Genomic DNA, 24,635 nt, shown 5'->3' with positions numbered 1-24,635 from the left:
CAAGATTCAGCCATGTTGTCAGAATTTCCTTCCCTTTAAAGGCTGAATAGGCCAGACATGATGGCTTACGCCTGTAATCCCAGAACTTTAAGAGGCCAAGGCAGGCAGATCACCTGAGCCTAGGAGTTTGAGACCAGCCCGGGCAACATGGTGAAACCTCGTCTCTACTAAAAATACAAAAGTTAGCTGGGCACGGTGGCACATGCCTGTAATCCCAGCTACTGGGGAGGCTGAGGAAGGAGAATCACTTGAACCCGGGAGGCGGAGGTTGCACTGAGCCAAGATCGCACCACTGCACTCCAGCCTGGGCTACAGAGCAGGACTCTGTCTCAAAAAATAAAATAAAAATAAAGGTTGAATAATATTATATTGTATGTATATATCACATTTTGCTTATCCATTCATGAGTAGGTGGATACTTTGGATTGCTTCCATGTTTTGTTGTTGTTGCTGTTTTTTTTTTTTTTTTTTTTTTTTTTTTTGAGACGGAGTCTTGCTCTGTCGCCCAGGCTGGAGTGCAGTGGCGCAATCTCGGCTCACTGCAAGCTCCGCCTCCTGGGTTCACGCCATTCTCCTGCCTCAGCCTCTCCGAGTAGCTGGGACTACAAGCGCCCGCCACCACGCCCGGCTAATTTTTTTGTATTTTTTTTAGTAGAGATGGGGTTTCACCGTGGTCTCGATCTCCTGACCTCGTGATCCGCCCGCCTCGGCCTCCCAAAGTGCTGGGATTACAAGCGTGAGCCACCGCGCTCAGCCTGTTGTTGCTGTTTTGAGACAGAGTCTCACTCTGTTGCCCAGGCTGGAGTGCAGTGATGCGATTTCAGCTCACCGCAACCACCGCCTCCCAGGTTCAAACGATTCTCCTGCCTCAGCCTCCCAAGTAGCTGGGATTACAGGCACATGTCACCACACCCAGCTAATTTTTGTATTTTTAGTACAGACGGGGTTTCACCATGTTGGCCAGGCTGGTCTCGAACTCCTGACTTCAGGTGATCCACCCACCTTGGCCTCCCAAAGTTCTGGAATTACAGGCGTAAGCTACCGCGCCCGGCCCAGGTTCCTGTTTTTTTGCAATGGGTTTATAATTCATTACCATACTTAATTATTTTGGCGCTCAAATTGTCCCAAAGTTGGCCAATGGGAGCCCCTTCAGGCTGGCTTCTGTGTCCTTGTGAGATGCTCCATTGTTTTTTTTCTTGCATAAAAAGATGTTCCAGGCTCATCTTGTCCCTGTCCTGCCCTCACCCTGGAATCAGCCCTTTTTCCGGGGAGCCCTCACACCCTTGTTTTAGCACTTAGCACACTGCTTACTTATGTTTTCCTCCATTGGACTAGATTGTACCTCTCTGAGGACACACAGATGTGAGTCTTATTTGCTCTTGTATCTTCACCCAGCACAAGGCCTGACACATGAGATGTTTACTAAATATTTGTTGAATAAAAAATTAATTTTTACTGTAGTTAATTGATTAAAATTTGGTTCTAAAATTATGATGCTGATGGGTTTTCTTTTTTTTCCCCATCTAGGAAGAAATGTTGGCTATTTGGCGATGAGAGGTGGTGAACAGTGACCATACTGGTATACAACACTATGGGACCTGGTGTTTTTGCTGCATGTCCAGCCCACCCCCACTAATAATGTAGGAAGCCGTCTGGTCCATTGGAAACACTAATCTGATCTTGGAAGTGGCTGATCGTGGCAGGATGTGTCGACGATGATGATGGCAAGAAAGCAAGATGTCCGAATTCCCACCTACAACATCAGTGTGGTGGGATTATCTGGGACTGAGAAGGAAAAGGGCCAGTGTGGGATTGGAAAGTCTTGTTTGTGCAACCGCTTCGTGCGCCCGAGTGCTGACGAGTTTCACTTGGACCATACCTCCGTCCTCAGCACCAGTGACTTTGGAGGGCGAGTGGTCAATAATGACCACTTTCTCTACTGGGGAGAAGTTAGCCGCTCCCTGGAGGATTGTGTGGAATGTAGGATGCACATTGTGGAGCAGACTGAATTTATTGATGATCAGACTTTTCAACCTCATCGAAGCACGGCCCTGCAGCCCTATATCAAGAGAGCTGCTGCAACCAAGCTCGCATCAGCTGAAAAACTCATGTACTTTTGCACTGATCAGCTGGGGCTGGAGCAGGACTTTGAGCAGAAACAAATGCCAGACGGAAAGCTGCTGGTTGATGGTTTTCTTCTTGGTATCGATGTTAGCAGGGGCATGAATAGGAACTTTGATGACCAGCTCAAGTTTGTCTCCAATCTCTACAATCAGCTTGCAAAAACAAAAAAGCCCATAGTGGTGGTCCTGACTAAGTGTGATGAAGGTGTTGAGCGGTACATTAGAGATGCACATACTTTTGCCTTAAGCAAAAAGAACCTCCAGGTTGTGGAGACCTCAGCGAGATCCAATGTAAACGTGGACTTGGCTTTCAGCACCTTAGTGCAACTCATTGATAAAAGTCGGGGAAAGACAAAAATCATTCCTTATTTTGAAGCTCTCAAGCAGCAGAGTCAGCAGATAGCTACAGCAAAAGACAAGTATGAGTGGCTGGTGAGTCGCATTGTGAAAAACCACAATGAGAACTGGCTGAGTGTCAGCCGAAAGATGCAGGCCTCTCCAGAATACCAGGACTATGTCTACCTGGAAGGGACTCAGAAAGCCAAGAAGCTGTTTCTACAGCACATCCACCGCCTCAAGCATGAGCATATCGAGCGTAGGAGAAAGCTGTACCTGGCAGCCCTGCCATTAGCTTTTGAAGCTCTTATACCTAATCTAGATGAAATAGACCACCTAAGCTGCATAAAAGCCAAAAAGCTCTTAGAAACCAAGCCAGAATTCTTGAAGTGGTTTGTTGTGCTTGAAGAGACACCATGGGATGCCACCAGCCACATTGACAACATGGAAAACGAACGGATTCCCTTTGATTTAATGGATACCGTCCCTGCAGAGCAGCTGTACGAGGCCCACTTAGAGAAGCTAAGGAACGAAAGGAAAAGAGTTGAGATGAGAAGGGCATTTAAAGAAAACCTGGAGACCTCTCCTTTCATAACTCCTGGAAAGCCTTGGGAAGAGGCCCGTAGTTTTATTATGAATGAGGATTTCTACCAGTGGCTGGAAGAATCTGTGTACATGGATATTTATGGCAAACACCAAAAGCAAATTATAGATAAAGCAAAGGAAGAATTTCAGGAGTTACTTTTGGAATATTCAGAATTGTTTTATGAACTGGAGCTGGATGCTAAGCCCAGCAAGGAGAAGATGGGTGTTATTCAGGATGTCCTGGGAGAGGAACAGCGATTTAAAGCATTACAAAAGCTCCAAGCAGAGCGTGATGCCCTTATTCTGAAACACATTCATTTTGTGTACCACCCAACAAAGGAGACATGCCCCAGCTGCCCAGCTTGTGTGGACGCTAAGATTGAGCACTTGATTAGTTCTCGGTTTATCCGGCCGTCTGACCGGAATCAGAAAAATTCACTCTCTGACCCTAACATTGATAGAATCAACTTGGTTATATTGGGCAAAGACGGCCTTGCCCGAGAGTTGGCCAATGAGATTCGAGCTCTTTGTACAAATGATGACAAGTATGTGATAGATGGTAAAATGTATGAGCTTTCCCTGAGGCCAATAGAGGGGAATGTCAGGCTTCCTGTGAACTCTTTCCAGACGCCAACATTTCAGCCCCACGGCTGTCTCTGCCTTTACAATTCAAAGGAATCGCTATCCTATGTAGTGGAAAGTATAGAGAAGAGTAGAGAGTCCACGCTGGGCCGGCGGGATAATCATTTAGTCCATCTCCCCCTTACATTAATTTTGGTTAACAAGAGAGGAGACACCAGTGGAGAGACTCTGCATAGCTTAATACAGCAAGGTCAACAAATTGCTAGCAAACTTCAGTGTGTCTTTCTCGACCCTGCTTCTGCTGGCATTGGTTACGGACGCAACATTAATGAAAAGCAAATCAGTCAAGTTTTGAAGGGACTCCTGGACTCTAAGCGTAACTTAAACCTGGTCAGTTCTACTGCTAGCATCAAAGATTTGGCTGATGTTGATCTGCGAATTGTTATGTGTCTGATGTGTGGAGATCCTTTTAGTGCAGATGACATACTTTTTCCTGTCCTTCAGTCCCAAACCTGTAAATCTTCTCATTGTGGAAGCAACAACTCTGTTTTACTTGAACTACCAATCGGACTGCACAAGAAGCGGATTGAACTGTCTATTCTTTCATACCATTCCTCCTTTAGCATCAGAAAAAGCCGGTTGGTTCATGGGTACATTGTTTTTTATTCAGCCAAACGTAAGGCCTCTTTGGCTATGTTACGTGCCTTTCTTTGTGAAGTGCAGGATATTATCCCTATTCAGCTTGTAGCACTCACTGATGGCGCCGTAGATGTCCTGGACAATGACTTAAGTAGGGAACAGCTGACTGAGGGGGAGGAGATTGCTCAAGAAATTGACGGAAGGTTCACAAGCATCCCCTGTAGTCAACCCCAGCATAAACTTGAGATCTTTCACCCGTTTTTTAAAGATGTGGTGGAAAAAAAGAACATAATCGAGGCTACTCATATGTATGATAATGCTGCCGAGGCCTGTAGCACCACCGAAGAGGTGTTTAACTCCCCCCGGGCAGGATCACCGCTCTGCAACTCAAACCTGCAGGATTCGGAAGAAGATATCGAGCCATCTTACAGCCTGTTTCGAGAAGACACATCACTGCCTTCTCTGTCCAAAGACCATTCTAAGCTCTCTATGGAACTGGAGGGAAATGATGGGCTGTCTTTCATTATGAGCAATTTTGAGAGTAAACTGAACAACAAAGTACCTCCGCCAGTCAAACCAAAGCCTCCTGTCCATTTTGAAATTACAAAGGGGGATCTATCTTATTTAGACCAAGGCCATAGGGATGGACAGAGGAAGTCTGTGTCTTCTAGCCCCTGGCTGCCTCAGGATGGGTTTGATCCTTCTGACTATGCTGAACCCATGGATGCTGTGGTGAAGCCAAGGAATGAAGAAGAAAACATATACTCCGTGCCCCATGACAGCACCCAAGGCAAAATCATCACCATTCGGAATATCAACAAAGCCCAGTCCAACGGCAGTGGGAATGGTTCTGACAGTGAAATGGACACCAGCTCTTTAGAGCGAGGGCGTAAGGTTTCCATCGTGAGCAAGCCAGTGCTGTACAGGACGAGATGCACCCGGCTGGGGCGGTTTGCTAGTTACCGGACCAGCTTCAGCGTAGGGAGTGATGATGAACTGGGGCCCATCCGAAAGAAAGAGGAGGATCAGGCATCCCAGGGTTATAAAGGGGACAATGCCGTCATTCCATACGAAACGGACGAAGACCCGCGGAGAAGAAATATTCTTCGCAGCCTAAGGAGGAACACTAAGGTAAGACACCAGTCTAGGATCAGTCATAGTGTTTTCTACAGCGTCTCGGTGAGGGTTGATTGATGATTTTTCAGGGACAACCTATTATGGTAAAAAAAAAACTGCCCTGTGTGTGTATTTGACTTAGCATAAAAAAGCAGTGCCTCAGTTAGCTACTACTATTGGCAGCTATCAAGTAGTTAGGACTTTGGATAGATAGTCTGAGTTGTTGTTGCCTAAAACAATAATTAATTAGCAAAATGAGGAGATAATGCAGAACTTGTCAGTGTCTTGACAAGTGGCCAAGCGCAGTGACAATACACTTGCTCTCCCTTCACTGAAACACCAGAACTCAAAACTGCTTGCCGCAGTCTCTCACTGCTAAACATAACATTTCATCCATACATCTCTTGAATGATCCTTCCTCCCTTGCTGATCTGTAAAGGTTACCGCATTTGAGATTGGTGAAGAATTGGATGATTATTTGCACGCACAAATCAGTGACGAGTCTTTGAGTACATAAATGAAAAAAGAGAATCTTGCCACTGAGTTATAAACCTGTCCCGTATTTGTTAAATTGGAATACCATCCAGCTCTATTATTTTATCTTCAAGGGAGTTGCTGCTGCTATCAGTTAGAAACTCGGATTTTATTTAGGGATCACAAATGGTGCAGGGAGGGAAAAGAAAAGGTTAACTGTATACATTATAAACATTGGGCCTACTCGTCATATGTAGAGACAGGAGCAAATGAAGTCTCTCTTTTTTTTTTTTTTTTTTTTTGAGATGGAGTCTCGCTCAGTCACCCAGGCTAGAGTGCAGTGGCGCAATCTCCGCTCACTGTAAGCTCTGCCTCCTGGGTTCACGCCATTCTCCTGCCTCAGCCTCCTGAGCAGCTGGGACTACAGGCGCCCGCCACCGTGCCCAGCTAATTTTTTTATTTTATTTATTTTTTAGTAGAGACGGGGTTTCACCGTGTTAGATCCGCCCTCCTTGGTCTCCCAAAGTGCTGGGACTACAGGCGTGAGCCACCAGCCCAGCCGCAGATGAAGTCTCTTATCCTGCATAGAATTGTAGTTTGTAGTCTCCAGGGCAGAGAGCTGTAAGCAGTACTCTGTCCCCTTGGGTTTAGGCTTTGAGAAAGAAAAAGCGTTTCTCAACTTTTTCTTTTTTTTTTTTTTCCATTTGGAGTAGGGAGAAATACTCTTCCCCCCCACCCCCAATTGCCAAGGCTGATTTAGAAATACTGAAATACTCTTTATAGGCCAGGCGCGGTGGCTCATGCCTGTAATCCCAGCACTTTTGGAGGCCGAGGCGGGTGGATCTCTTGAGGTCAGGAGTTTGAGACCAGCCTGGCCAACATGGTGAAACCCTGTCTCTACTAAAAATGTACAAAAATTAGCCAGGCATGGTGGCAGGTGCCTATAGTCCCAGCTACTCAGGAGGCTGAGGCAGGAGAATCGTGTGAACCTGGGAGGCAGAGGTTGCAGTGAGCCAAGATCACGCCACAGAGGGAGACTGTGTCTCAAAAAAAAAAAAAAAAAAAAGAAAGAAAAAAGGAAAAAAATGTATATATATATATAAACACTCTTTATTTTTTCAGAAAAAGACATTTTGGTGACATGCCACAACAGAACTGTGTTACATAATAATCCTTGACCAGCAGATTATGATATATAGAAGGATTTCTTCACGTTAAAGCTTTTGGTACTCTCCCTCCCATGAAAGAACAGAAAACAGAGTTACTTGTCTAAAAGTATTGCAGGGACCTTTGGAAAGAAAGCTTGCCAGAAACTTTTTATTATTACAAATCCTACCAAATCAGACGGTTCTAGAATCCAGGCTGTCTTGAGAGCTGACAATCCTGACAACTCTGTTGTAAAATATAATATAGAGGCCAGTTTGGCAGCCCTGCGGGCCCCGAGAGATGGAGGAACAGGGTGCCATCACCCTCCCACGGAAATTGCATCCACTTTGTGCTACATCCCGTAGTAGAGAGTGTTCCTGCGTTACCGCTGACCAGGAGCTTCCAGAGTTTTCTCACCTATGCAGTGTGAGAAAGGGCAGAGTGGTTCTGTTCCCCTCCCCACCTGTGCTGACTATTAATAAATGCCATAGGCATCCTCCTGTCTGATTTTCCTTTGCCTGGCCTTTCTACGTGGAGTCCTTTGTCTGCCTCCAGTGTTTTCTCCTCCAAAGGTTGGTAGGTGGCCAACCTATGGAAAGCATTGCTTATTTAGGAAGCCAGAAAACAGCCTGACTTGCCTCCAGTAGTTTCCCAGAGCTCACCTATTTAATGATACTGGAATCCAAACATTTTGAACATTTCATCTCTTCCTCCTCCTCTCCCAATGAAGACTGTTGCCAGAACAGCTTAAAAATGCTGACAGTCTTCTAATTTGTGGGGGTGTTTGCACACCTGGAAATTAGGAAGGTGGCATAATAGCATACTGAATTATAACTATATTCTGACTTCTAGCTACATTTTTATTTTTATTTTTTTTATTTTTTTATTTTTTTTGAGACGGAGTCTTGCTCTGTCACCCAGGCTGGAGTGCAGTGGCCCGATCTCGGCTCACTGCAAGCTCCGCCTCCCGGGTTCACGCCATTCTCCTGCCTCAGCCTCTCCGAGTAGCTGGGACTACAGGCGCCCACCACCACGCCCGGCTAATTTTTTTGTATTTTTTTTAGTAGAGACGGGGTTTCACTGTGGTCTCGATCTCCTGACCGCGTGATCCGCCTGCCTCGGCCTCCCAAAGTGCTGGGATTACAAGCGTGAGCCACCGCGCCCGGCCGTCTAGCTACATTTTTAATACTTACTGAAAATGATGCTTTAAAAACACATTCTCATGCAAGCCAGGCTTTAAAGAGCACACACTGTAGTGGAGGCTCAGCAGAAAACAGCTGATCACAGTGCGCCTCTGAGATAGCTGTGTTCATGCTGGTAATGAGCACTTCCTAACCTGAGACTTCCTTCCGCGGGTTGCTGGGTCAGTGTGCAAGAAGTGGTCGGCTTCCGGTCTATCTTTAGCTATGTGGGCCACACCTCTTCAAGTCAAATAAAAATGATACTTCTGTCCCAAGAGCAATAGCGTGCCAGAAGTCAGTTATGGAGTATCCTTTGGAAAGAGTGACTAGAAGGTGAAATTTTCTTTTCCTGCCTTGGAAAATGGTGCTTTGAAATGAGGGTAGTTGCTTTGTCATCGCAGTGCAGAGATGAGCAAATCCTTTGCCGCTAGAGCAAACCTCCTATTAAAATTGCTACAGTTCGGAACACAGACTGGCACTTGTTTTACTGGAAAAGCAAGATACCATCAGGGGAGAGAAGGCCAAGCCAACCCCTATGTGGGGGATTTGGCCTTTGATTTTTATTGGCATGACAAAGCAATACAATATTTATTTGAAGGGAGGGGGCAGCCAGGCACTAGGATTTCAGTTGGTAATGGAAAATACACTCAGTACCTCCTGCGTGCCAGGCACCATGGGGAAATGACAGAGACCCTTCTTGCCCAGACCTTATACCCAGTTGAGGCAGCAAGACCTACACAGCCACTGAAAATAGGTGGCCTGCCCAGGGAAGGCTGTGTGTGGGCATGTCGGGGTAGTTATGTTAGAGTAGGGTGTAGTGATTAGGAGCTCAGGCTCTGGGAATCTGGGCTACAGTCAACTCCAGCTCCTCCACTTCCTTACTTGGACTTTGGGCATGTGAGTCACTTCTCCACATTCTTTCTGCAAAAGAGGGAGCACCTTCCTGATCATGTTGTGAGAAATGAACACCGGGCGTAGTGCATGCTGGATAAGTGTCAGCTGTCATCATTTAACTAGACCCCAGAGAATGAGTGGAACTGAAGCGGTGGCATGAGGTAAGGAAGGACTTGAAGGTGGAAATATGCATATTGTATTCCGAGAAAGGAGAAAGCTTGTCCTTTTCTGTCCTTAGCTGAGGGCTTGAGGGACCAACATTATCTGTCCCGTCTTTTAGAAGTTTTAACCCCATGCATTACTGAGCTGCTTTCTTGGTACTTACCCTAGCAACCGCCCTAACAAAAAAAAAGCTATGCTCTGGGTACCAATGTGATACAGAAAAAAATCACTCAGTGCCCTTGGCTGATTTGCTAGATTAGGTCTTTACTATAAAACTGGAGTCGGAGTGAGGGAGTCGCTTTCATTTCTCCTCATGAAAGTGCAGACTGTAAAGCTGACTCTCATTCTGGGTGCTTTTCCCAGCTGAACCATTTAGCAACCCACCCTCATAGTGGGAGCCTTCCGCACTCAGCTGAATGAAATTGAAAATCTACGATTGCACTTCAGTAGGGTCCATGAATAGTGGCTTTGTCTGTAAAGAGTTGTTGTTGCACATGGTCTCTGTCTCCCAGTGCCATGCGTTTGCAAAGACGAGATGAGGATCGGCAGGGTCTTATTTTAAAGCCAAAAAACAGGCTAGGGAACCTTGTTCCACAAAGTATGCCTTTTGGTCATGCTGAAATGGCTGCATTTGGTGTGTTTGACTATGGATTTAAAAAGAAGACATTATTGGCTATTTACCCTTCTATCTGATGTGTTCTTATTTTGGTGCTAAAAAAAAAAAGACAAAACAGAATGATAAAGAAAATCTTTCACTCACTGCAGCAACCACATGACAAGACAACCTATTGAAAAGCTAACCAATTCAATCATGCATTGTTTGGTCTATAAGGCACCAAGTAACCAGTTTGACAGTTTGTGTCCCCCCCTAGTGAATTGGCTTATTTCATTGGATTCAGTGAATTGGCTGGTTGTTGTGGCTTTGTGTGGACACAGCTCTCATTTTGTGAGGCCTAGAATGGAGTTAAAGTTTCTAATGTGAATAAAAACCAGCTGGGGAATTGGACTGCTTGCTCCCCTGGGAGGGATGTTGAGTTTTGACAGACAAGCTGAATGCGATGAAATATGAGCTCTTTGTAACCTGCCTAGGAAAGACTCTTAGTGTGTGCTTCAGAAATAGTCCTACTCAATGAGCTTTGAGACCAAATACATACCTTGGTTTTAAGAATGGGGTGGGCACACTGACCTGACCTTGGATTTTCTGTTTCCTGAAAAAATTGTGTCTTTTAAATGAGGTACTTTTGTCTCCAGAGCAGAAGTTCAGTCATTCTTTTAGGAAGGAGACATGCAATTTGGTGCGTGGGCATTTAGTGAGCACTTGTTTTATGCCCAACATTGTGCTAGGTGCCCTAGGTGTGGTAGTGACGTTAATCCAGCTTACAGTCTTGGGGATGTTAGGTTTTAAACATGTACTTGCATGCATTTTGAATATTACCAGAGGGAAGGTACGGGATACTAAGGAATTGTGTAACAAGGAAGTTTAACCTAAACTGCGGTATCAGGAAAGCTCCCCAAGGAAACGATGTTTAAGGCTGAGACTTTTGAAGTGTGAGGCAGACAAAGTCAGTGAGGATGGAAGCTTCATGGAGCTGAAAGAACTTGATGTGTTCAAAGAGTTGAAAGAAGTTAGCATGGCTGCTCTGGAGAGGTGAGGGGGACCCACGCCAAATAATAGAGGGCTGTGGCTACCACGTGAAGGGTTTTGTGTTTTTGTGCATTATTGAATACTTACTGTGTGCCAGGTACATGTCAGGCATTTTCACATCAATTTTTTATTTATTCCTCCTCCCAGTCTTAATGAGATGATGTTTTTCATCCTTGATTTTGAGGTGAGGTAACTAAGGCTCAGAGAGATTAAACCTTGCCCAAGTGAGTGTAGCCACTGAGTGGAAGAGCTGAGATTCTGAACCCTGGTGTTCTGACTTCCACTTCCTGTGGATTTTCATCATCCAGTCTGCAGAAAAGTTGCTAATATTCAACAGTCAGGTGCCTATATTTAGACCACTCAATCAGTCCAGTCGATTTGTTCATTCAAACAAAAGATCTTTGATTATCTGAAAAAATCCATTTCTCCTCACTGCCCCCCCAGAACAGCATGGTGCTGTTTGTTTCTAGCTTCAGAGCCTCGTTGAGTAGAGGACAAAAAAGGCATGGAGACATTGAAATAGCAACTGGAACTTTGAGAAAATTGTTTCTCACTGGTGTCACTGGATTCTCAGTTTATTTTAAGCCTGAAGAACTTCTGTAGTGTGTTTTTGGTGATAAAAATAGACTATCTTTAACTATCTGCCTTAGCTTACAGCACACCTGTTCTTAAAAAAAAAATTACGATAGGCAACCCAAATCTGTTTTTAAAAGAACTGAGAATTGTGCTGATGCCTCACTGAGCCAACTTGGTCTCCTCCACCACCTGGTGATACTGAAATACCTTTGTAGGGACTCAAATTATTCCAGCTTGTCGGGAATCACCTTTGCTTATAAGGCAAAGGCCTTCCAAATGGATTTTCTACAGCGTTTGAGAGAGGCAAGCAATAAAAACTGACCCATAGCACTGGAAAGTCCAAATTCAGTGTGTGTTGAACTTCAGGCAAGTGTTCATGAAAATGTACCTGGAACTAGTGGGCCCTCCTCGCTGTTTGGCTCCCAATCACACTGGCCACGAGTTGTCTTCTCAGGGGTGGATCTGCGGTCACCAGACTTCATGCCTTTATAGAGCAAAAAGCTATGGTCTGAGCTGGGCACGGTGGGTCACACCTATGATCCCAGCACTTTGGGAGGCCGAGGCAGGGACATCACTTGAGGTCAGGAGTTCGAGCCCAGCCTGGCCAACATGGCGAAACCCCGTCTCTACAAAAAATACAAAAATTAGCCAGGTGTGGTGGCGGACGCCTATAATCCCAGCTACTCGGGAGGCTGAGGCAAGAGAATCACTTGAACCCAGGTGGCAGATATTGCAGTGAGCCGGGATCATGCCACTGCACTCCAGCCTGGGCAACAGAGGGAGACTGTCTAAAAAAAAAAAAAAAAAAAAAAAAAAAGCTATGGTCTGGATTTAGTTAGGTCCTGCAATAGGATGACATGTCTCCTATTTCTTTTCCCATTATTTAAGAGGATTAGGGATGGCAGGAAGGCCAGGACTTTGTGGTCCTTCCTGTTCATCCCTAAATAAAGATGCTCCAAGATGGTGAGTGACTGAGTCATAGTATTAACTGCCAGCTTGAAGGAGACCATATCTAAGCATTTGTGCTTTAATAATAGATTTTGTCAGCAAGAATGCATCTGCCTTCAGGTTTTCTTTTAAACTCGGGCGTGGAATTTTTCAGAGCCAGAAGGGGGAGCACCGGTTAACCAAGAATACATTTGGAGCATAAGCAAATAACTTAATTGAAAAGGTCCTTTTGGAACTCTTTTGGAAACAGAAGAGAATAATTGCCAATCAGAAAGGCACGATGTTGAATATTGAATGCAAGAAGGTGGTTTAGGGAACAGCTGTAGTAATGCCACTTATGGAATCTTCCCGATTTTCTAAGACTCTACCAGTTACAGTTAGTCCGTAGTATGCCACCACACAACTTGGCAAGCTGTGAGTGTGACCCTCTGGGGCTCTGTGTATTGATTTCATTCTCATCCTCATTCAGATGGCATTGTCCATGTTGCAGACTACATTCCGTATGTGGTGTTACCTGTTACTCTTTTGTTTTTGTTTTGTTTTGTTTTTTTACATAAAACAATGCCGGGCACGGTGGCTCACACCTGTAATCCCAGCACTTTGGGAGGCCGAGGTGGGCAGATCACCTGAGGTCGGGAGTTCGAGACCAGTCTGACAAACATGGAGAAACCCCCTCTTTACTAAAAGTACAAAATTAGCTGGGCTTGGTGGTACATACCTGTAATCCCAGCTACTCAGGAGGCTGAGGCAGAAGAATCACTTGAACCCAGGAGGTGGAGTTTGCAGTGAACTGAGATCGCACCATTGCACTCCAGCCTGGGCAATAAGCAAAACTCCATCTCAAAAAAAAAAAAAAAAAAAATTTTTTTAAAGTTGAGGTCTCACTATGTTCCTAGGCTGGTCTCAAAACTCTTGGCCTTAAGTCATCCTCCCATCTGGGCTTCCCAAAGTGTTGGGATTACAGGCATGAGTCACTCACCTGGCTGGTGTTAACTGTTTTTAAAAAAAAGGCCAGACATGGTGGCTCACACTTGTAATCCCAATACTTTGGGAGGCCAAGTTTGGCAGATTGCTTGAGCCCAGGAGTTTGAAACTAGCTTGGGCAACATGGCAAAACTCTGTCTCTACAAAACATTATCTGGGTGTGGTGGCACACACCTGTAGTCCCAGCTAGTTGGGAGGCTGAGATGGGAGAATCACCTGAGCCCAGGGAGGTCGAGGCTACAGTGAGTCGTGATTACACCACTGCACGCCAACCTGGGCAACACAGTGAGACGCTGTCTCAAAAAACCAACCAGAAAACCCAATACCAATGCCTAGTTCCCCACCACCCCACCTGCTTCCAGTCCAATTAAATCAAAATCACTAGGGCTGGTGTCCAGGCACTTTAAAAAAAAAAAAAAAGACAAAAAAAGGCAGTGAATCCAACAGGCTAGGTTCCATTTTTTATTTCCTTTATTAGATATGTTACCAAGCATTTAAAAGGTTTAAATGGCTATACTAGATGGTACAACTCTAGTGAACATATTTTCTGACTCTAAAATCTAGATAAGTAACTTTACATGTATAAGGTTGTTTATGGAGACCAAAAGAGAATATTTGAAGTTGACAGCGTAGGGTCAGTAAGTAGCCCTCCCTGCTGTTCCCACAGAAGATAGAATATTCTTAACTTTTTCCGTTGTTGCATAGCTGGTACTTGCTCATGTGGTACCTAGATCAGCTTTGTTTATTGTGGATGTCTTCTGTTACCAAATAGATTGGAAGTTCATTGAGGGCGGGAGACGACTTTGGTCCTAGTATTAGTTCTGCTGCTAGTTTGTAATGTGGCCTTGGGGTAATTCATAAATTAATTTAAAAAAAAAAAAACCAAGACTATTGCCTTCTAGGAACTTAGCCCAGTAGAATATTTGTTGTATGTGTACGTAAATAACTATACCTCATTCAGTACCTACAGAGGGAATTAGGACTTCATCTGGCGGTTTTTAAAAGGCTTATGATATAGTAGTGCCAAAGTATGAACAAAGCCTTCTGAGCCTCACCTCCTCACACACTAGTGTGAGCAGCACAGTGTAAGGAGAAACGAGAATCTGTACCACAGAGATAGTCTGCGTCTCAGCTAAATTTGAGAAAACAGAAAGGAACATTGGCCCAGTACATTATTAGAAACTGTTTTTGTTCAGCCAATATATTGAGTGCCCACTGCACGTCAGGCCCTGGAACCCAACCGTCTTCCCAGCTGATAGAAGGCCCTTCTTTTGGCTCTTACCTATCCCTTGGCTTCCATTCTACTCTTTTTCTTGCTGCAGTGGACTTGGACAGGGTCTGTGGACTGGGCTTACAGCCAAGTGGGGAGCAGAGGCAGTGACAGATGCAGCTTCCTACTCTGCCACAGTTGGGAGTTTCCTCTTTATGCCCTTGTGTCTGAAAAGCTGAGAGACCAGAGGCAGTTTCCAGGCACCATTTCTCCCCAGTGCACCACGGGCATAAACTATTATTTATAAACTTTGCTGTGATTAATATCAAAACCAAAAATCAGGTGTGTTTTTAAGCAAACTATGAGGTACAAAGCAATGGACTATGTTGTTCATTTTTTTTAAGTTGATCTAAAAGGCCAAGGTGAAGGTGTTTCAGGCTGGCCCAGTCCTTTGTGTATGGCAGTGGTATTTCTTCGTGGAGGAGATAGACCATGCAGGGGAAAGAGCATGGGGCTTTGGCGTTCAAAGATCACAGTACACTAAGTGCTGGCTGTGAATCTCCATGAGTCTCTGTTTTCTCAACTGTAAAATGGGTCTAAATAACCCTTACCTTGCAGAGTGGTCGTGAAGTTTTGAATAATTGTGCAGAGCAGCCACCACCATGCCCAGCCACTCCTAAGGAATCTCTATTCCATTTTTGACCCAGTTGGACTCTAAACTTAGAGGCAGCCGGGCATGGTGGCTCACACCTATAATCCCAGCACTTTGGGAGGCCAAGGCAGGTGGATCACTGGAAGTCAGGAGTTCGAGAACAGTCTGGCCAACATGGTGAAATCCCGTCTTTACTAAAAATACAAAAACTTGCTGGGCATGGTGGCTCACGCCTGTAATCCCATCTACTCAGGAGGCTGAGGCAGGAGAATGGCTTGAACCAGGGAGGCGGAAGTTGTAGTGAGCCAAGATTGCGCCACTGCACTCCAGCTTGGGCGACAGAGTGAGACTCCATTTCAGTAAAAATAAATAAATAAATAATAAATAAATAAATAAATAAATTAGAGGCACACATGTGGAGATTGTTCTCAGGGATTGACTTCCTCTGGCTAGATGCTTTTTTCAGTTCGGCCTGCTAATAGGTAAGTGCCTCCAGAAGAAGATGATGTCGGGTGTTGTCACTTTCTCCTTTTCAAGGACCTGTTGCTGAAAGTGCACCCAATAACTCCCTGAAGAGTGACACATGTCTGACTGGGATATCTGGCAGGCCACTCAGGAGAATGGCATTTCCATCAGAAATATGCCCAGTAACCCTTCAGATGCCTGAAGTGTTGTTTCTATCAGCAGTCTGGCCCAGCTCTTGGCACGCACCCCAAACTCTGATTTTCTTACTAGGAAGGTTTAGAATTCATTTTGCAAGAGTTCCAATTTTGTGACACCCTAGAGAGCCTTCAGTTATCTCAAGGAGGTATTCTGAAATTCTGTAAACCAGAGTTTGTCTTAAAAAAGAGGGAGGGAGATTGAATCCAAGTCACTCAGCAAGGAGGTGGGGTGATGCTACTGCAAAAGCTTACCCTCCACATCCACTGTTGTAAATGGAAGGATTGAACTAAATCTTGGACTTTTGAGGTGAAAGAGATAGGAGCAGTTGTCTCAGTTAGCCTTCCGTCTCTCTTATCGCTCCCAACGTGACCCTTTGGAGCCATATAAAAGAAGCCTGCTCTATAGTCAATAGGTAGCTCTATAGCTATTTGAAAATAGCTATCAGAGTGCCCCATTATTCCCTTTGCCAATTTAAAGTTCCCTGGTATTTTATATGAGTGGATCTTTATTACCTTTAGAAACCTTTGGAAGTCCTCCAGATAATCGGTGATCAGTGTGCCTTTTTTTTTTTTTTGAGACAGGGTCTCCCGCTGTCACCCAGGCTGGAGTGCAGTGGTGCAATTTTGACTCACTGCAGCCTCCACCTCCCCAGCTCAAGCAGTCCTCCCACCGCAGCCTCTCGAGTTGCCAGGACTACACGCATGCGTCACCACATCCAGATAATTTTTTTTTTAAATATTTTTTGTAGAGATGGGGTTTCACCACTTTGGCCAGGCTGCTCTCAAACTCTGTCCTCAAGTGATCTGCCCACCTCAGCCTCCCAAAGTGCTGGAATTACAGGCATGAGCCACCAAGCCCAGCTAGTGTGCTTTTATTCACTTAGTCAGTCATCCATTTATTTGTTCTCTCCATCTCAAGAATTTTCACTAGATTATAAGCCATGGTGGTTAAAAGCACAGGTTTCGCAGTCATACAGACCTGACTTGTCAAGTTACTGACTTTTTCTAGGAGTTGGCCTCTATCAAATGGAGTTTTTAATACCCACACCCACAAATATTTTGAATCTGGAGTGCTTGTAAAGAATTTATGCTGGCTGGGTGCGGTGGCTCATGCCTGTAATCCCAGCACTTTGGGAGTCCGAGGCAGGAGGGTCCCTTGAGCCCAGGAAGCTGTGGTTGTAGGGAGCTAAGACAGTGCCACTGCACCCCAGCCTGGATGACAGAGCGAGACCCTATCTAAAAAAGAACTTATGCTAGGTTCTGGTACACAGAAAGTACTCAATTGATGAAGGCTAAATTTCCTGGCTAAGTTAGATTGTTAGAACACACCGGCATCGTCTTGTTCCTAGTATTAAGAGGGTGAGGGAATGTAAGATTGAAATTTGTTGTCTGTTTCCTAGAACCATGGTTAGAAGGAGTCTTTAAGGTGATTAGGAATAGCTTCTTTGCAGCTTCCATTTCTATTCCTTCACAGCGATTTATTTGGAAGCCTGTTTTATTGAACAGCGCTGTTTCGACAGGCATATTCTGTAGGATTTGAGATTGTTAAAAACTTGAATGATGGAAGATGGATGAATGTGATTTAAGTACAGATGCTCTTTGGTTATTCAGATTGTATAGCTAACCTTTTAAACTCCAAATATAAAACTTTCCGACTTTTAACCTTTTAAACTTTAAATTAAAAAAAATAGGAAACATTTTAAGTGGGGAGAGCATTGTTTGAATCATTGTTATCTGGTTGCAACAATGTGTGAAACAGAGGCACTCAGCCCCTCTTCCCCACCCCGCCCCTCCTCCCCGAGACACAGTCTCACTCTGTCGCCCAGGCTGGAGTGCAATGGTCCAATCTCGGCTCACTGCAACCTCTACCTCCTGGGTTCAGGTGATTCTCCCGCCTCAGCTCCCGAGTAGCTGGGATTACAGGCACTTGCCATCATGCCCAGCTAATTTTTGTATTTTTATAGAGACAGGGTTTCACCGTGTTGGCCAGGCTGGTCTCGAACTCCTGATCTCAGGTGATCCGCCCACCTCGCCCTCCCAAAGTGCTGGGATTACAGGCGTGAGCCACCATGCCTGGCCAGCCCTCTTATTTATTTATTATTTCGAGACAGGGTCTCACTTTGTCACCCAGGCTGGAGTGCAGTGGCACGATCTCAGCTCACTATAGCCTCGACCTCCTGGGCCCAGGCGATCCTCCCACCTCAGCTTCCCAGGTAGCTGGGACTATAGGTGTGCGCTACCACGCCCAGCTAATTGTTTTTGTATTTTTTGTAGAGATGGGGTTTCACCATGTTGCCCAGGCTGGTCTTGAACTCCTGAGCTCGAGCAATTTGCCCACCTCAGCCTCCCATAGTGCTAGGATTACAGGCATTAGCCACCATGCCCAGCCTTAAATTCTTTATGTTATACTTCATATAAGTAGAAGATGCTAGAGACACAGTATAGACTAGTTAAATTATTTCCTGTAAATGTATATCATGCATCATTAATTGGCTTTTCCTTACTTCTTTGGTAAAAAAGTCTGAAGTCAGAGCCTGTTTGCTTGAGTCTATAAGGGGAGCAAGCAGCAGTCATTCCCCCCAACCTAGGAGGCTATGCCACTACTTTATGAGGAGCAGGTATCTCATAGTGAGTAGGGACAGGCTTTATGGAGTGCATAGTTCTTCCCTGGGACCCCAGAATCCATTCACATTATAGCATTCTCCACATTGAGTCAGGTAGCAGGCTGAATGAAGATTGGATTCTCATTGCCTTTGGTTTGTCATTTGAAGTAATCAGCAGCCCAGAAATGGAATGGACTTGCTCTTTCCTTGTATACATTATATTCTGATCTGTTCTTTTTTTTTTCTTGCTATTTGTTTGCACAGGAAGTTCTCAACGAATCTCAGACTAAACAGGAAGTGATTTTTTTCTTATATAAAGGGGTACTGGTAGGAATGAAGATGGGCAGGAGAAGGAGAGGGAATAGGTGGCCTGTGGCCTGGCGGTTCATTGTTTCCTTCCGTGGATTTTATGTAAAATCCCTAAATACTTTAGGTTTGTGGGCTGTGCACATTTCTGAGTAAATCTGCTTTTCTAAATTGGTTTCATCAACTGGAAAATGAAACTAAATTCCTGGAGATACACCTGGGTCTAATTTACCTTGATCCTATTTGATTACTTTTCTCTTTTTAGTAGATATTTTAACAAAAGGCCAAAATTTCAAGTGTATTTCTTTGGCTTTAGGAAATTTACCATTTGTTTAGAGTAATTTTTTCTCCATTTAAGGTTCAAAATAAAAAGACTGAATACTTTTGAGGCAGAGTATCTCAGTATTAATCATGTTAATGAGCATAGGCTTTGGGGACAAACCTTCCTGGATTTGAACCCAAGCAGTCACTTAGTAGTTGTGTCATTTAGGCGTGTGAGACATTTTTTCCTTGGTAAGATTGTCATCAGGTTTAAAAGAAATAATATTTGGCAGGCTGGGCAACATAGTGAGACCCCCATCTCTACAGAAAATTTAAAAATTAGCCTGGACACATGCCTGTGGTCCCAGCTTTGGGATGCTGAGGTAGGAAGACCGCTTGAGCCCAGGAGGTCCAGGCTGCAGTGAGCCGTGGTTGTGCCACTGTACTCCAGCCTGAGCAACACAGGGAAACCCTGTCTCAAAATTATAATAATAATATTTGGAACTTAGTCTGTGCATAGCAAGTTCTCAAGTGGTTGCTGCTGCTGCTGCTGCTAGTACTTCTTGAAGAAGGTGACTAGGGAAAAATAGACCAAAAAAATACTTTATTTGTCTTGTTTGATTAGTTGACTTTACCTTTTCCTAATGTGGATGCAACTGAGAATTAACCCCAAGCTAATGTATCAAAGGACATTCTCATTTGGGTCTATCAGCCCTAGCAGAATGCCTGCTCTCTTTTCTAGAAAGAAGAAATAATCTGTTTTCCATTTCATTTTTTTTAAAGATTTTAGCTATCTTTGAGTATGTAACATCTATTATCCTTGTAGGGTGTTTGGAAAACTTCCTGTTTACTCCAGTGCATCCCTGGTAGAGGATGTAGATAATCATCGTATTGTTATTTTATTACATAAACATGGCCTGCTTCTTATAAACATCTTTGTTCTAATAATGTGGTCTCATACTCAAGGTGTGACTTTCTGGCATCTTATGTGGTATTCAGAGGCCAGAAGAAAGAAAATTAAAACTAATGAGATGAGCTAAGCGAGTCTTTTTAATCCTTCTTGAAATCTTTTTTTTTTTTTTTTTTTTTTTGAGATGGAGTCTTACTCTGTCGTCCAGGCTGGAATACAGTGGCGCAATCTCGGCTCACCTCAATCTCTGCCTCCTGGGTTCAAGCAATTCCCCTGCCTCAGCCTCCCAAGTAGCTGGGTTTACAGGCGCCCACCACCACACCTGGCTAATTTTTGTATTTTTAGTAGAGACAGGGTTTCACCACGTTGGCCAAGCTGGTCTCAAACTCCTGACTTGAGGTGATCCACCCGCCTCGGCCTCCCAAAGTGCTGGGAATACAGGCATGAGCCACCGCATCCAGCCACTTCTTGACATTCTTTCTAGCAGTTGTTATACCACTGCTTCCCGTCTGGAAGCCTTACTGATGTTTAACTTACGTGTTGATACTCACTTTGTTTTTGTGCTTCCTTTTCTCTTTCCTGGACAGAAACCAAAGCCCAAACCCCGGCCATCCATCACAAAGGCAACCTGGGAGAGTAACTATTTTGGGGTGCCCTTAACAACTGTTGTGACTCCAGAGAAGCCGATCCCCATTTTTATTGAAAGATGTATTGAGTACATTGAAGCCACAGGTAAGAGTATTACCTCATAGCAGTTTATAACTTTCATTGTCTACAGGATGCTTACTAGAGGGCCAAGCCATCTGGAGATTCTGGAATCAGTTGTTGTTAATTGTGAGATGCTCTTGGAGAAGGAGCTGAGCAGTCCCGACAGCTGTCAGATGTGTGGATTCTCCATTTGTGTGCAGTTTTGAGGCTGTCGTTGGGCATTTATTAGGCCTTGGCCTACGGAGGAGCTGTTCTGTGCTCAAGGTGGCAGCTGTGGCTGCTTGGGCTCTTTCTCTGTGCTCCCTCACCCACCAGAGCATCAGCACTCTGTCAGTTGCCTGCCTGCCTGTGTTCCCTGCAGGTCTGTGAACTCCTTGAAGGTTGTGCTATCATTGTGTCCCCAGTACTATAGTGGATACATAATACATTTTGGTTTAGTAAAATGAATACAGCCCTCAGCATTGATTGGATGCCGTAGACTCATGTATTGATAGGATTTTTTTCTGAGGTAAGAAAATGATTAGGATGTTTGGGATATCTTCTGGTTTTGCAGCTCCTCTGACAACTTGATGCTGTCGCAAAGGTAGACTGTCTTGGAAAATTTTTTTGCATTGTTCTTGAAATAATTAAGTTTTACTTGTGTTGAAACCATTTGCTTTATTCCTTTGAGCTCTCATGTGTCCCTTTGGCCTTCCAGTTTCACTAAGATGGGTTCTTGAGCATTCGGAGTTGGGCTCAGGAACACAGGCTTAAACTAATTTGAAACTAAGGTAGGGATTACAGCCTTCCTATCTGTTCTTTGTAACTCTGATGTTATCTACAGTGGTATTAAGTATTGTGTGGTGTGGACAGCCTACTAGGCTCTGCTGATAATTTCAGCAGCATCGTGTGAAGCTGAGTGACAGTGTTCATATTTACTTAGGATGTTGTAAAGCAGGGAAGATAGCTTTATTATTTTATTTTTATTTTTTTATTTTTTGAGACAGAGTCTCACTCTTTTGCCCAGGCTGGAATGCAGTGACACGATCTCAGCTCACTGCAACCTCCGCCTCCCAGGTTCAAGCAATTCTCCTGCCTCAGCCTCTGAGTAGCTGGGATTACAGGCGCCCGCCACGACGCCCAACTAATTTTTGTATTTTTAGTAGAGACGGATTTTCGCCATGTTGGCCAGGCTATTCTGAACTCCTGACCTCAGGTGATCTGCCTGCCTCGGCCTCCCAAAGTGCTGGGATTACAGGCGTGAGCCACGGTGCCCAGCCGAATATAGCATTTTTTTTTTTTGAGATGGAGTCTCTCTCTGTTGCCAGGCTGGGGTGCAGTGGCATGATCTTGGCTCACTGCAACCTCTGCCTCCCAGGTTCAAGTGATTCTCCTGCCTCAGCCTCCTGAGTAGCTGGGATTATGGGTGCACACCACCATGCCTGGCTAATTTTTGTATTTTTAGTAGAGATAGGGTTTCACCACGTTGGTCAGGCTGTCTCAAACTCCTGACCTTGTGATCCGCCCACCTCAGCCTGCCAAAGTGCTGGGATTACAGGCATGAGCCACCGCGCCTGGCCTGAAGATAGCTTTTAAGTTGAAGCCCACCAAAGACTTTGTATTTATTTCCTAGGTTTTCTCTGGAAACCAGAGAAATAATTCACCCCAGGCTTGAATCTCAATAATAAGCACTTTGCGGCCGGGCGCGGTGGCTCACGCCTGTAATCCCAGCACTTTGGGAGGCCGAGGCGGGCGAATCACGAGGTCAGGAGATCGAGACCATCCTGGCTAACACGGTGAAACCCCGTCTCTACTAAAAATACAAAAAATTAGCCGGGTGAAGTAGCGGGCGCCTGTAGTCCCAGCTACGCGGGAGGCTGAGGCAGGAGAATGGCGTGAACCCCAGGGGGCGGAGCCTGCAGTGAGCCGAGATCGCGCCACTGCACTCAAGCCTGGGTGAAAGAGCGAGACTCCTTCTCAAAAAAAAAAAAAAAAAAAATAATAATAATAATAATAATAAGCACTTTGCATAATTATTACAGATCTATAGCTTTGTTTAGTCCATTCTGTACCCAAAGCGCTTTCTCATTGTCCATCTGTTTTTTTTTTTTCCTGCTGTAGACACAGGGGTCTCACTTATTACCCAGGCTAGTCTCACAATCCTAGCTTGAAATGATCCTCCTACCTTGGCCTCCTAAAATCCTGGGATTACAGGCATGACCTACATGCCTGGCTTCGGTGTTCATCTTTTTGACACTCGTTTTATATTAATTTATTTTTTATCTGTCTCTATAAAATGTTTGACAGTTGGTGTGATATGCACCTTTACATTTATTTATTTATTTACTTATTTAATTTTTTTAGACGGAGTCTCACTCTGTCACCCAGGCTGGAGTGCAGTGGCACGATCTCCACTCACTGCAACCTCTGCCTCCTGGGTTCAAGCAGTCCTCCCACCTTAGCCTCCTGAGTAGCTAGGATTATAGGCATGCACCACCACACCTGGCTAATTTTTTTTGTATTTTTAGTAGAGATGGAGTTTCACCATGTTGGCCAGGCTCGTCTCAAACTCCTGACCTCAAGCGATCCACCCGCCTTGGCCTCCCAAAGTGCTGGGATTACAGGCGTGAGCCACCATGCCCGGCCTGCACTTTTACTTTTAAATACTTCAATGGGTATTTCCCAGAAACATTCTTTTATAGAAGCACTGTGCATTTATCAAAATTAGGAAATCAACATTGATCTAATACTAATCTGTAATCTTAATCTATAGACATTCTCATTTCATCAGTTTTCCCACTAACTTCCTTTATAGCAACAGACAAAACACTGTCCAGGATAAGGTCCTGGACCACACGTTACATTTAGTGGTCAAATCTGGCCCAGCGCGGTGGCTCACAACTGTAGTCCCAGCACTTTGGGAAACCAAGGCAGGCAGATCACGAGGTCAAGAGATTGAGACCATCCTGGCCAACATGGTGAAACCCCGTCTCTACTAAAAATACAAAAAATTAGGCCGGGGCGGTGGCTCACGCTTGTAATTCCAGTACTTTGGGAGGCTGAGGCGGAAGATCAGGAATTCGATACCAGCCTGACCAACATGGAGAAACCCAGTCTCTACTAAAAATACAAAATTAGCCAGGCTTGGTGGTGCATGCCTGTAATCCTAGCTAGTCGGGAGGCTGAAGCAGGAGAATCGCTTGAACCTGGGAGGCGGAGGTTGCGGTGAGCAAAGATCGCACCATTGTACTCCAGCCTGGGCAACAAAAGCGAAACTACGTCTCAAAAAAAAAAAAAAAAAAATTAGCTGGGCATGGTGGCACGTGCCTGTAGTCCCAGCTACTCGGGAAGCTGAGGCAGGAGAATCGCTTGAACCCGGGAGGCAGTGGTTGGAATGAGCCGAGATCGCGCCACTGCACTCCAGCCTGGTGACAGAGCTGGACTCCGTCTCAAAAACCAAAAAAACAAAAAAAACAAAATCACCAATCAGTTCTTTTGTAGGGTGTTCCTCAGCTTAGCTTTGTTTTCCTTTTTTTTTTTTTAATTTTTTGTATTTTTGGTAGAGATGGGGTTTCTACGTTGCCCAGGCTGGTCTCAAACTCCTGAGCTCAAGCCATCCACATGCCTTGGCCTCCCAAAGTGCTGGGATTACAGGCGTGAGCCACCGTGCCTGGCCTTGGCTTTGTTTTTGTTTTTTGGATATTTCATCGTGATCAGGTTCTGGGTTTGCACTTCTGGCAGAATATCACAGGGCAGCAATGCCTTTGCTCTGTCCCCTCCACTTCATTTCTGCTGCCCACCATCACCCACTTTCCCAGTCCAGTCTATGGGTATGACAGTTTATCTGCTGAAAACCCATCCTTGCTTCTTTGTTGCCTACCAGATGCAGGCCGCACTCATAATCCTCCTTCCCGGACTCAGGAACAGCAAGACTGTTACTATGCCATTGTCAC

General features: G+C 44.9%; 1 protein-coding gene across 1 annotated transcript in view; it reads left to right on the top strand.

Moving 5' to 3' along the window:
* ARHGAP35 (Rho GTPase activating protein 35) overlaps positions 1 to 24,635 on the top strand; it is a 147,016-nt gene that overhangs the window by 57,923 nt on the left and 64,458 nt on the right. Inside the window, exons 2-3 of the mRNA XM_030807864.1 lie at positions 1,528 to 5,396; positions 20,583 to 20,727. Coding sequence (XP_030663724.1) covers positions 1,716 to 5,396; positions 20,583 to 20,727 — 3,826 coding nt within the window. The 5' untranslated portion in view covers positions 1,528 to 1,715. The remainder of the gene's footprint in view (positions 1 to 1,527; positions 5,397 to 20,582; positions 20,728 to 24,635) is intronic.

This window comes from Nomascus leucogenys, unplaced genomic scaffold (genome assembly GCF_006542625.1).
Source record: "Nomascus leucogenys isolate Asia unplaced genomic scaffold, Asia_NLE_v1 Super-Scaffold_241, whole genome shotgun sequence".
NCBI classification, from domain to species: domain Eukaryota; kingdom Metazoa; phylum Chordata; class Mammalia; order Primates; family Hylobatidae; genus Nomascus; species Nomascus leucogenys.
This window is presented reverse-complemented; position numbering and strand designations above follow the sequence as displayed.